This window comes from Conger conger, chromosome 4 (assembly GCF_963514075.1).
Source record: "Conger conger chromosome 4, fConCon1.1, whole genome shotgun sequence".
Lineage (NCBI taxonomy): Eukaryota > Metazoa > Chordata > Actinopteri > Anguilliformes > Congridae > Conger > Conger conger.
In genome coordinates, this window is record NC_083763.1 from 74,933,825 (window position 1) to 74,946,459 (window position 12,635).

The 12,635-nt window shown below is 47.8% G+C and overlaps 2 protein-coding genes across 4 annotated transcripts in view; one reads left to right on the forward strand and one right to left on the reverse strand.

Moving 5' to 3' along the window:
• The first annotated feature begins 461 nt into the window (after window positions 1–461).
• On the forward strand, window positions 462–8,514 carry rmdn1 (regulator of microtubule dynamics 1). Its single transcript, XM_061239631.1, is given in 13 exon segments — window positions 462–623; window positions 2,019–2,127; window positions 2,701–2,779; window positions 4,160–4,209; window positions 4,212–4,327; window positions 4,916–4,942; window positions 4,944–4,983; window positions 4,986–5,005; window positions 5,792–5,847; window positions 6,457–6,544; window positions 7,047–7,077; window positions 7,486–7,619; window positions 8,282–8,514. Coding segments are annotated over 13 exon segments (915 nt in total). The 5' UTR covers window positions 462–503; the 3' UTR covers window positions 8,327–8,514.
• Window positions 8,515–12,509: 3,995 nt separating this feature from the next.
• LOC133126350 (NEDD4-like E3 ubiquitin-protein ligase WWP1) overlaps window positions 12,510–12,635 on the reverse strand; it is a 24,234-nt gene continuing 24,108 nt past the window's right edge. For all 3 annotated transcript variants that reach the window (XM_061238499.1, XM_061238498.1, XM_061238500.1), the window contains one exon: window positions 12,510–12,635. This exon is cut by the window's right edge and continues 113 nt beyond it. The gene's annotated coding sequence lies outside the window, so the exon portion shown is untranslated.

Sequence of the window (12,635 nt, forward strand, 5' to 3'; positions counted from 1 at the left end):
CCTCGGAACTACTATAGAATTCACTTTTGTTTCCTATAATGCAGATTTAAAAGGGGCGCTTGTCAAAGGGTTGCCAGACGCGACGTTGTTTCCCAAGATAAATCCTTTATAGTATGTGGATCGTCACATATTTCGCACAGATTATTGTTGGATGAGGGAAAAAAAACTCTTAAAAAAAAAAAAAAGCACAAACAGACACACACAATTTTTCATTTAAATAGCAAGATGGAGTTACCACAAGCATAGGCTATTGGTAGGTTCGCCTTTTTCCTATCTTTGCATTACACAAAACGGGCGATATTTAAAATTGTGTTTTTGCCAGCCACTTTACTTTTTGTCTTCTTGGGTCACGCATCATTTGCTTGCTTGATTTAACGTGACTGATCTGTGATTTGTCTTACGCTGATTTTGAGTGGACCTGGCAACCCGGATCGTACCTTTTAAAATCCTACGGCGAGTAGTTTTATCATGTATTCATCAGCTGGGCAGTTTGCAGGGGAACCATGGCTGGGATCATGCTAGCGCGGTCCATCTCACGGTCGCTATTGCCTACTAGCAAGCACATCAAGACCAAAGGATTGACCAAACAATACTGGACTGCTCGCAAGAAGACCTTTCTCACAGTAATCGAGAACTTCTAGAACTTGTTTTGCTGCTGAACTAATCTTAACTACTACAGCATCTTTAGTGCTACGACTGCCTGCTATACTATAAGCGTCAGCTGGTTCGACTTGCATTGTGGAGTTTTCAAATAATGGCTTGCTTATATTCAGTAAGGTTGTGAAGCAGACCAGTGATTGTTAGCGCAAGTTAGTTTGATAACTTTAAGTTATGTAATGTTGGTAATTGGCCAGCCAGCTAATTTTGTTGGGGCGTGCTAGAACTTGCTTCCTGTTTACCTACATCGTTTTACTTAGTTTTACCGATAACCAATACATGCCACTGGCGCTACAGATTCTATATTATTTTTAATCGGCTACGTTACAAATAATTTATAAAGCGTATAATTGTACAAATTTAGCCTACTTACTTTGCACGGGGATGCAGCAGCGATGTAGCTGAGAATCAAACCAGTAATATTTGCAATACAATTGTAGTTCCATAACCATTAGACGTGCAATTGCTTGATAACTGCTTTGTTTAATATTGTGTTAAAAATAATATATGTATATATTATAACATACCCATAGAACCCACAAATGAAAGATCTTGACACCGTGAACGGCACGTAGCATCAGGGCAAGTGGCAGGCTGCCTTGGTTTATAGTTGCCTCTGAACTCAGTGTCCGGTCCGGCTACTGTCGGTCAAACGCGTTGAGTTAATTCAATGAACTGGCACGTTTGACCGGCTACTGTCGGTCAGACGCGTTGAGTTAATTCAATGAACTGGCACGTTTCTCCCATTTGGCTGACAGCCATGGCTAGCTTCAACAAACAGGCACACCAGAAAGGAACCAACATTCGCATAAACCCACCGGGTCCACTGTTGTGAAGTTGGGTACGGCAGCTCACTCTGGCCAAAATAAACAGCAGAAAGAAAATTTGGGAAACGTCATTTCAAACGAATATTTCGTTCTGATTTTGCTGTTAAGTGCTTTTAAGTTTTTAATTATTTGTGTATATATATATATTTAAACTATAATGAGTTAATAATGGGATCGTTGGTGTCTGCATGTTTAGAATTCATAGTTTTTTTTGTTGTTGTTTTTTTTAAACTTGTTTGTGGGTCTGCCAATCCCTCTTGAAAGGGGGGGGGGGGGGCTTTATGAGAATGAACTACTGTAACCCGATTAGGCTAGAGATCGTATAATTGGCGGTTTGTACTGTGAATTAATTTCACTGAACTATTTTAATCTCCTACTGGGTTGGCCTGTAGCAGTCAATATTATTAGGAAAGAATGTTTATGAGGGAGGTGGGGACCGCGTGCGCGTTTCTGTGAAAATCATAAAACACCTGGACTTTGACCTTTCCCTCCCCCCTCTTTTGAACACCTTGTCTTTTCTGGCTGTTGAAACAGGGTGGAAGAACAGCCACGATCCTTTTAACTTTACCTGCCTTATCTTACCTGGGAAGCAAAACATACAGGAGGCTGCACTGGAATGCTGTGGTCCACGCTCTTGACAAAGGTAACATTTTTATATACACAATGCGCTATTATTATTATTATTATTTTATTTTAAAGCTGGTAACTTTTCTCCACGCCAGGTAATTGTGCTGTGGTATTTTAAATTATGGGCAATTAGTGCATTGGCCCACATTAGAACAAGAATGTCATCCCTGTAACCGGCTTTACTCAGGATACAGTGAGACTGCAGGCAAGGCCAAATGGTAAATGGTTGGCATTTATATAGCGCCTTTATCCAAAGTGCTGTACAATTGATGCTTCTTATTCACCCATTCATACACACACTCACACACCGACGGTGATTGGCTGCCATGCAAGTTACCAACCAGCTCATCAGGAGCATTTGGGGGTTGGGTGTCTTGCTCAGGGACACTTCGACACAGCCCGGGCGGGGGATCGAACCGGCAACCCTCCGACTGCCAGACGACTGCTCTTACTGCCTGAGCCATGTCGCCCCCAAGGCCAGTGCCACCAGTCTGACTGAAGACTGCAGACTTAACGCTGCAGAGACGATGGCGGTAAGAAGGGCAGTCTTCCTCTCACTCATCGCTCTCCGCATTCACGTGTTTCCAAGCTGAAGAGGACTTGGAGCAGGCAGACTACCTCTACGGCTGTGGAGAGACGGAGAAACTTTACCAGCTGCTGCTGCCGTAACAAGGACAGGTAGGCGCACACCTGTCCGGCTGGCCCCGCCCCGCCCCGCCCCGCCCCGCCCCGCCCCGCCCCGCCCTGCGTGCCCCGGTTCCGTCCTCACGCTGGGAGGTTGCGAGCTCAAGTCCAGCACTGACATCATAGCCCTAGTGAGTGCTCTCAGAATCAGGCATCAGTACCATCTGATTCCTAAGGCACTTCGGTGTATTTTAAAGGTGGAATCGTATTTTCACTGGCTTTTCCACCATGTTACTTGGATGCTTTAAAATGATTAAAATAACACCGCTAATTCAAAAGCAGTGGCTTTGAGCCTTCAGCCTGCACTGCATGGCCAGTGCAGTCTGTAATTATTTGGACTGCGGTACACTTTCTCATTTTTTTTGTATGGGAGAGCATACTAAATTAAAGAATAAAGTCTCAGGCATATATTTTGTATTAATTACATCTTCATATCTTATTTCAATAGAGAGTTATAGACCGTTAAGTAGTGCACTGGTGACAATAAGTTGTCACACTATGTGGGGTAAGTTGTCACATTGGATTTTTTTAACAAATGGGAACACAGCCAAGTCATTGTGACTATAGAGAACTAAGCAAAGTGCAAAGCGAGGCCCTGCAGGGACGTCCTGTTCCAGAACCCCGAGCACCCCGAGCACTTCTACAGGGAGAGAGATTGTGGGTGAAAGGTGATTCTGTTGACAGGTGCTCTAACGGTCTCTCTCCCTGTCTCCCCCCCCTGTCTCCCCCCCCCTGGTCTCCCCCCCCTGTCTCCCCCCCCTGTCTCCCTCTCTCTCTCCCTCTCTCTCTCCCTCTCTCTCTCCCCCTCTCTCTCCCACTCTCTCTCCCACTCTCTCTCCCACTCTCTCTCCCACTCTCTCTCCCACTCTCTCCCCCACTCTCTCCCCCTCTCTCTCCCCCTCTCTCTCTCCCCTCTCTCTCCCACTCTCTCCCTCTCTCTCTCTCTCCCTCTCCCTCTCCCTCTCTCTCCCTCTCCCTCTCCCTCTCCCTCTCCCTCTCCCTCTCTCTCTCTCTCTCTCTCTCTCTCTCTCTCTCTCTCTCTCTCTCCCTCTCTCTCTCTCTCTCTCTCTCTCTCTCTCTCTCTCTCTCTCTCTCTCTCTCTCTCTCTCTCCCTCTCTCTCCTGTCTCTCTCTCTCTCTCCCTGGTCTCCATCTCTCTCTCCCTGTCTCCCCCCTCTCTCTCCCCTCTCTCCCCCTCCTCTCTCCCCCCCCTCCTCCCCTCCCCCTCCCCCTCTCTCTCTCCCCCTCCCCCTCTCTCTCCCCCTCCCCCTCTCTCTCCCCCTCCTCTCCCCCTCCTCCCCCCCTCCCTCCCTCCCTCCTCTCTCTCTCCCCCTCCCTCCCTCTCCCCCTCCCTCCTCTCTCCCCCTCTCTCAGTGAGGACCCTGAGCTCCTCTGGAGGCTGGCCCGGGCGTCCCGCGCCTGAGCCAGGTCTCCACGGTCGCCCCCGGCGACAGGAAGCGGCTGGTGTACGAGGCCTTTGAGTACGCCAAGCGGGCGCTGGAGAGGGGGGACGCCTGCTTCGCCGCCCACAAGGTAACAGGACCCCCCCCCCACCCCCCACAATAATGGTTTGGACCAGACTGCCCTTTGTCCACATAGAGTATTTATGTCTATATTTATTAACCTTCATTTATACAGGGTAGGCTCACTGAGAATGCATGCAATGCCCTGTTAGTGTCCCTCCAAGTAGCCTAATCTGCTTGCTTTTATATGAGATCTGCTAACCGGTAAGCTTACATTCCCTGAAGAGTAATCAGTTCAGTGTGGGGAGAAAAAAATAAAAAAATCATTCAGAAGTACTTTAATTTCCCCAAGTTTGAAGTTTTGAATGGACTTTTGGGGGTTTTTGGCAGAAACTGAAATGCGTCCAGTAACCTCAGGAGGCGTTTGTGTCGACCCCTGACCCCTGGATAGAGCCTATAGCTGAATCTGAATGCTCCAATGCCCACAGCAGACAAACGGCACCATTCATTAAATTCAGCGTACTGAAATTCAGTCCCACGTCATGGTTTCTGCTTATTGTGGGTGAGGTTTAACCTTTAGCGAGGCACACTGCATTAGACCAGCTTCATTTGTCTCTGAAATTGATAATCCCTAGTTTTTATTTGTTTTATTTTACAGTGGTATGCGGTGTGCTTAAGTGATATCGGGGGATTATGAAGGGACCAAAGTGAAAATCGGAAACTCCTACACATTAAACAGCATTTGGAGGTAAGCTCTTCCCTTACCCTGCACCCGAATCTGGAAAATGCTGCCCCGTGGTCTGTGTCGGAACATCCATGAAATAATCAAATTCAGGAAACAAATTCACTGGGGCTAAGTGGGCGGATGGCCACTGATTTCTACGTCCCTGAACTCAACCTGCTGCCAATTGCTTCTGAGGTGTGTTGTGTAAAAATAGCTTCACAACTTAAAACTGAATTTGATTTCATTGAAAAGTGTAGCAGTGTTTACCCTTTTTGAAGAGTCGATGTTTTTAAATTTAATTTAATCTTTATTATTTTTTTATTTCAAGTCCGTGTTCTAGAACTCCCACTGCTGTCCGTTACCAGCAGCGACTGTGACATCAGCATTAGAGTGTTCAGTTATAAACATTCCAGTCGCGTATCTGTGATCCCACACCTGAGAGCAGGGGTGCCCAGTCTTGGCTGACAAGGGCAGCCGTGGGCCCAGCACCATGACACCACATTGCGCTCATGAGCTGATCGTGGTCTTGAAACCCTGCACCCGTGCCCGACAGGGTTAATGTGCCACTTGTGGTTGATACGGTGAGACTGAGCACCACTAATGATATTTTAACTGTTTTAACAGTGCACAGAGACGCCTTTAATGGCATATCTCCAAGACTAAGCCATTTCTGTTCTGTAGGGTCGATGCCACATGTACGTGAAAGATAATGTGCCAGGAACTTGTTTGTACTTATCGAGTCAGGCACACACCCAAATTTAGTTAAACTCACGGTGGCTGGCGTTCATTTCTGTGCTCTCTGCCCCTCAGAGGGCCATTGAGCTGAACCCGAAAGACGCCACATCCTTCCACATCCTGGGATACTGGTAAGTGCTGTGGGTGAACAGTACTGTCTGTGTGGGATACTGGTAAGTGCTGTGGGTGAACAGTACTGTCTGTGTGGGATACTGGTAAGTGTTGTGGTTGAAGAATGGTGCTCCATCTCCGGGTCTTCAAAAACACTTTTGGTAGACTTGTATTTTCAAGTTCAATCTGATCCTTTGCTTGTTGCTGTTCATTTATTTTTATATATATATATATATATATAAACCCTCATTTGACAAGGAAGTCATTGAGATTAAAACCTCTTTTAATTGATGAGTTATTCAGCAGACACTTTTATTGGAAGACTTACAGTTGATTTGATGATGCAGGGGTCAATGCCATCGTGGAGCAATGTTTGAACCACCAGCCTTCCGGTCATGTACATAGGCTGCCCCTGCCCTTTTAGAGGTGACCAGTGGCCCTTCCTCTATAACCAGGTAGCCACAATAAGATCCGCACAGCCATTGGGCCCTTGAGCAAGGCCCTTAACCCTGCTTTGCTCCAGGGGAGGATTGTCTCCTGCTTAGTCAACTGTAAGTCGCTCTGGATAAAAGCGGCAGCCAGAGGAGGAGATAAAGTGGTTAAAGAGGACTTCTGTTCTCCTCCCTCAGGTGTTTTGCGTTCGCCGAGTTGCCATGGTATCAGCGCAAAGTCGCCGCCTTGATCTTCGCTTCGCCACCCACCGCCACGTATGAAGAGGTGATGTCATGAGAGGCAGCCAATCACAACACACTAGACACACCAGATTAGTACCGCAGATGTGAATACAGTGACCTTCGTATTGGGACACACTAACTCAGGGGGTCGGCAACCCTGGTCCTGGAGAGCCGCAGGGTGTGCTGGTTTTTATTTTCGCCTTAATACCAGCAACCGATTCAGACCCAAGTAACCAGGTGAGGCGAGTTAACTGTGTAATCGATTGTATTAATTGATCAATTAAGTGCAGAGTAACAACAAAAGCCAGCGTACCCTGCGGCTCGCCAGGAACACAGTTGCCGACCCCTGCACTAACTGATTCCATTCGTCACCGAGGAAGGCAGATATAATCTCATATTGCAGAAATGCCCCGGGGTAATTGAATAACAAAGAGCACAAGATTGCCCTCCGTGCCCACATAGCCATTGTATTAATGAATACAACAATTATAAATGCATCTTTCTTTATTTAATTGGTGAATTAACACTCTGGACTTTCTTCGCAGGCTTTGGAGTTCTTTCTGAAGGCCGAAGAAGGTATGTTTAAAAAAAAAAAAAACTAAAAAAAACATAGGAAAATTGATATTAATAATGAACTTATTCTGAATATTATATGGAAAGAACCCTATATTGCCCCCCCCCCCCATGTGAATAGCTACACAAATAAAATAACCACTCTCACTGTTAATCTGAGGCTAAAGATTAAACTTGGTTGTAACCAGGAACTCACACACCTGATTTAATGACTGAACCAATCAAACTACAAAGAGAATGCCCTTGATTTAGTTAAATCAGGTGTGTGAGCTCCTGGTTACAACCAAAACCTTCTGGCAAGTGGGTCCTGAGGACGGGAGTTGAGGCGCTGCTCGGTCGGTATCGGGGTAGGGTAGGGTGGGGAGGGCGGACGCTTTAACGTGTTTCTTCTCCCTCCTCTGTGGGGCGCAGTGGACCCAAACTTCTACAGCATGAACCTGCTGATGTTGGGGAAGACCTACCTGATGATGGGGGAGAGGGAGAAGGCCCTTCTCTGGCTCAGCAAGTCCAGGGACTACCCCGCCCACAACGAGGAGGACCGTGAGGTTACTGGCGCCCCCTGCAGACCGCCCCTGGGATTGCCGTTAGGGGCGGGGCTGATTGACGGGGCGGGGCTGATTGACAGGACGTAGGGACAGTGCCTGCAAATGGAAGAGCATTTCATCCCTTTCACACCTAAGCCCAATACGGATTTGCTCCCACCCAAATCCCAAGGGGTTTTGGCTTCGGTTGAGAAAATGTAGGGTTTTAATAGGGGTTCAGAACAATAGTATAGCGGCCATTTTTACTGGTTGAAAAGGTATAAGGTCTCTTTTGATTTTGCGGTAGTTTTGGGGACTGAAAGGGTTAGTGTTGAATGGGTTGACTACTGGATTCTGGATGAGTGGATGAGGACTTGTTCAGGGATGGGGGTGGGGTGGGGACTTTTCATGGGGCCAAAAATTCCTGGCATCCCCCATTTTGGGAATCGGCAGCACTGGAAAAGCAGCTCAGCTGTAAGGAGCTGGCACTGGTGCACCATCGTGGACATTTCATAATGATGCTGTGGTTTCAGACACCAGACGACTGCTCTGACCCATTAAATGAACAGGGGGAAGCAGAGCCTTGGGGGTGGATTGGTGGGATGGGGCCTTTGGGGTGGGACGGTGGATTTGGTCGGAGCCGCTGAGAATAAGGAAATGCTTTTACTCCCCTCCCCCAAACGTAGGTGCACAAGCAGGCCCTGGAGCTTCTGAAGAAGATGAGCGGATGAAGACGGGGGAAGAGCTACGGCGTTCGCGAGGAGCAGCTGCCACTCTGAGGGCTCAGAGGCCGTGTCTGGAGGAGCAGTAACTTCAAACCCCTCATAGCAGGGGACGTTGGCAGCACACTGACCTAGGTCTCTTCTCTGAGTGAGAGAGTGAGAGAGTGAGAGAGTGAGAGAGTGAGAGAGTGAGAGGGTGAGAGGGTGAGAGGGTGAGAGGGTGAGAGTGTGAGAGTGTGAGAGTGAGAGAGTGCTGTCATTATTAACGTACACTAGAGCTACTGTTCACTGCAGCAATTTACCTTTGTAGTGCTGATGATCATGCTATGAAAGCCTTTCCATGATTCAGGCCATGTAGTGCTAGACCTAATTGTACAATCTAATTTTAACTTGATTTGAATGGCTTTTATTATAAACTTTTAATTTTTTTTTTTATAAATCAGAATACTGTTTACAAACATTGTAAGTACTCTGCAACTAAATAAATAAAAAAATGTGTAATTGTGTATATATTTCACCAGGGATCTGAATGTGGGTCTTGTGCTTACAGTAAAATCTATGAACTCTAAGTTCTGAATTATAGCTGTAATATTATAATTATTATGAATTTTGAATGTACAAGCCTTGGGGGTGGATTGGTGGGATAGGGATTGTGGTCAATTAAAATAAAATGACAAGAACAAATGATCAGATATATTTATTAAATATGGTTCTTTCCACAGGCAACAAAGTGTCAACAAAAATAAGAAAATAAGACTTAAAAATATAAAATAAAATGTACAGTGGGCCCTGAGCAAGGGAGAGCGCTTGAAGCTCCGCCCCCACACCTGTCACTCAGAATGGAACCGAGAGTTCCAAACCAATTCATCAGAATGGGCCGAGATGAGCCAAAAAGGTTCATATTCACTGTGCGGAAGGGGGCCCTTTGCTTTGTTGCACTGTGTTTAAAGGTACAATAGGCAATTTCGGACTCCTAACGGTCAAGAGAGGAATTGCAGCAACAAACGCCAACACTGTTCATCCCTCCCCCTTCTCTGTGAACACGCTGACGTTGAACCCCACCTCGGTGTGGCAGTTGCAACCAATTTTAAACCAAAGCTTGAATTGTTGTACAGTTAGACAGGGTTTTGGTACAGCGTTTCGGTCCGTCAACTGTATATTTTGAAACACAAATTTCATGACTATAAACACAGGCAGAGGGTGAGTCAACGTGTCAATGAGCCTTTATCAATGACAGAAAGGGATTTACAATGGTCTTGTAACAAGGTTTTAGCACATAAATCTTACCACCTGTTGTACCTCTAAACGTGATATGCTGCATCCGTGGGAGAAATAAAACGAGATCCACGTCATACATTTTAAGTCGCACATTCCAACGGATACAAAGGACTTTTTTTTGTTTGCTTAAATGTAACAGTTTTGTACTAGAAAAAAGCGCCCACCAATGTCCCATCAAGTGGAATTGCTATTTAACATTTCGTGTGCGTGTGCGTGTGCGTGCGTGTGTGCGTGCGTGCGTGCGTGTGTGTATGCGCGTGTGTGTGTGTGTGCGTGTGTGTGTGCGTGTGTTTTTTGTGCCAAGTCACGATGGCAGCTTGAGAGTACTATGAACCTGGCTTGTCTCAGGAGTGATGGAGAATGTGCGCTTTTCCTTCTTTTTGTCCTGTGGGAAGGGGAATGAAAGCTTGCTGGGATACACTCTTCAAACCAGCCTGCATGCCCCTGGAAGATGCCTGGGAATTGTGGAAATCTTTTGGGAATTTGGGAAAAGCCAGATGGGCACTGCGTGGAGCAGCAGGATGGGGGGGGGGGGGGGGGGGGGGGGGGCACTCAAAGATTCCACTCGTACCCAAAGAGTCCTGGTCTGAGGAGACGTCCGGCCTGCTCTGCACATCTGCCACACAGCCGCACGCACGTGTGAACACGGTACACAGCCGCACGCACGTGTGAACACGGTACACAGCCGCACGCACGTGTGAACACGGTACACAGCCGCACGCACGTGTGAACACGGTACACAGCCGCACGCACGTGTGAACACGGTACACAGCCGCACGCACGTGTGAACACGGTACACAGCCGCACGCACGTGTGAACACGGTACACAGCCGGACGCACGTGTGAACACGGTACACAGCCGGACGCACGTGTGAACACGGTACACAGCCGCACGCACGTGTGAACACGGTACACAGCCGCACGCACGTGTGAACACGGTACACAGCCGCACGCACGTGTGAACACGGTACACAGCCGCACGCACGTGTGAACACGGTACACAGCCGCACGCACGTGTGAACACGGTACACAGCCGTACGCACGTGTGAACACGGTACACAGCCGTACGCACGTGTGAACACGGTACACAGCCGTACGCACGTGTGAACACGGTACACAGCCGGACTCACGTGTGAACACGGTACACAGCCGGACTCACGTGTGAACACGGTACACAGCCGTACGCACGTGTGAACACGGTACACAGCCGTACGCACGTGTGAACACGGTACACAGCCGTACGCACGTGTGAACACGGAACACAGCCGCACGCACGTGTGAACACGGTACACAGCCGGACGCACGTGTGAACACGGTAAGGCCGTTTGGTTAAGCTCATGAAGCACGCATGCGAAAGCCGACAGCCCTGAAACCAGCCGGTGCATATATTAAAAAAATATACATATATACTCATTAAAAACAGAAAGTTTGGCATGTTCCAGACGCAACGGGTAAGCTGGCTTCCCATTGTCGGGAGTTTTCTGTTTTTTGCCTCAAAAGAAACAAAAAAAAAAAACAACACTGTAATAAATTATAAAGTGAGTAGCATAAGAGAAGGTGAATACAAAGCAGGCGATAAAAAGCTTAAGAGGTGAGGTGCCAGTTATCTGACCTGCGGCTTCTGAGATAAACCCCTCTCCTGCCCCCCACTGAAACCCATTCTGAGATAAAACCCACCCATCCCTACCCCATCCCCCCCTCCCAAACCCGTAAAAACCCGTAACAGGCCAAAGGCAGGGATCATCAACCAGCCCTCCAGTCCAAATCCAGCCCTGGTTTCCTTTTCTCCCGGGGAATTACTGTCCTCACGCCGGACTCCCGGGCAAACACCAGCAGGTCTCCAGTGGCTGATCCCTGGCCTATGGACACGAACCCTGAAGTGAGCGCTGACTTTCGGGGGCTGTCAGTCACCATCACCGTCCAATGAAAAAGGCTGTGCTCTCCCCAGTGTAAACGCAACAGCAGGTTTAATCGGGTGCGTCTGCGATGACAGATTGGGTTTGACGAGGCCTGCATTTTATATTGCACTGTTTCAATAACATTCTGCGCATGAGCCGAGGAACCACCCCGTGAATTTTATCATCACGGTCGCGGGTGTGTGTGTAAGGTCTAATCATTGGAGCCTGTTGCTCTGTGGGCGGAGACAGGCTTGTCCAGTCAGTGAAGCCTGTTGCTCTGTGGGTGGAGACAGGCTTGTCCAATCATTGGGGCTTGTTGTTCTGTGGGCGGAGACAGGCTTGTCCAGTCAGTGAAGCCTGTTGCTCTGTGGGTGGAGACAGGCTTGTCCAATCATTGGAGCCTGTTGCTCTGTGGGCGGAGACAGGCTTGTCCAGTCAGTGAAGCCTGTTGTTCTGTGGGTGGAGACAGGCTTGTCCAATCATTGGGGCTTGTTGTTCTGTGGGCGGAGACAGGCTTGTCCAGTCAGTGAAGCCTGTTGTTCTGTAGGCGGAGACAGGCTTGTCCAATCAGTGAAGCCTTCTAACTCTGTAGGCGGAGACAGGCTTGTCCAATCATCGGAGCCCGTTTCTCTGTAGGGGGGAGGGGGCGGGTTTACTTCTTGCTTGGAGCGATGGCCATGCAAGCCTGGCGTTGCCGTGGCAACAGTACACAGGAAGTCAGAGGGAGCCTTGACGACAGGAAGCTCTATAAAACTAGAGCCATCGGCGGGACTCCATTTATGAAATCCTTTCTTTAAAAATCGGCTAAAACAGGAAAAAAAAAAAATATATATATATATGTATATACTGTAGATTCCTGCTCTTAAAAGATAAAAGAAGGAGCTGAAATGCTTTGCATATTTATGAGGGAGAAATGGAGAGGCTGGATACGGGTGGGGGTAAGAGGGTTTGCAAAACGAGGTTCTAAAAGGAAATCTTTAGTTTTAAATGACAAAATAACTTATGTACATTAGTAGTTCACTGTGCAATTTTCTTTAGTTTGTGTTTTTTTTTTTTTTTTTGCTTTTTTGCTTTGTTTAACGGGTTTGGGCACGTTGCAGGAGAAGCTCTCCTCCTAAAATCCATCCAGGAGACCGGAGCCT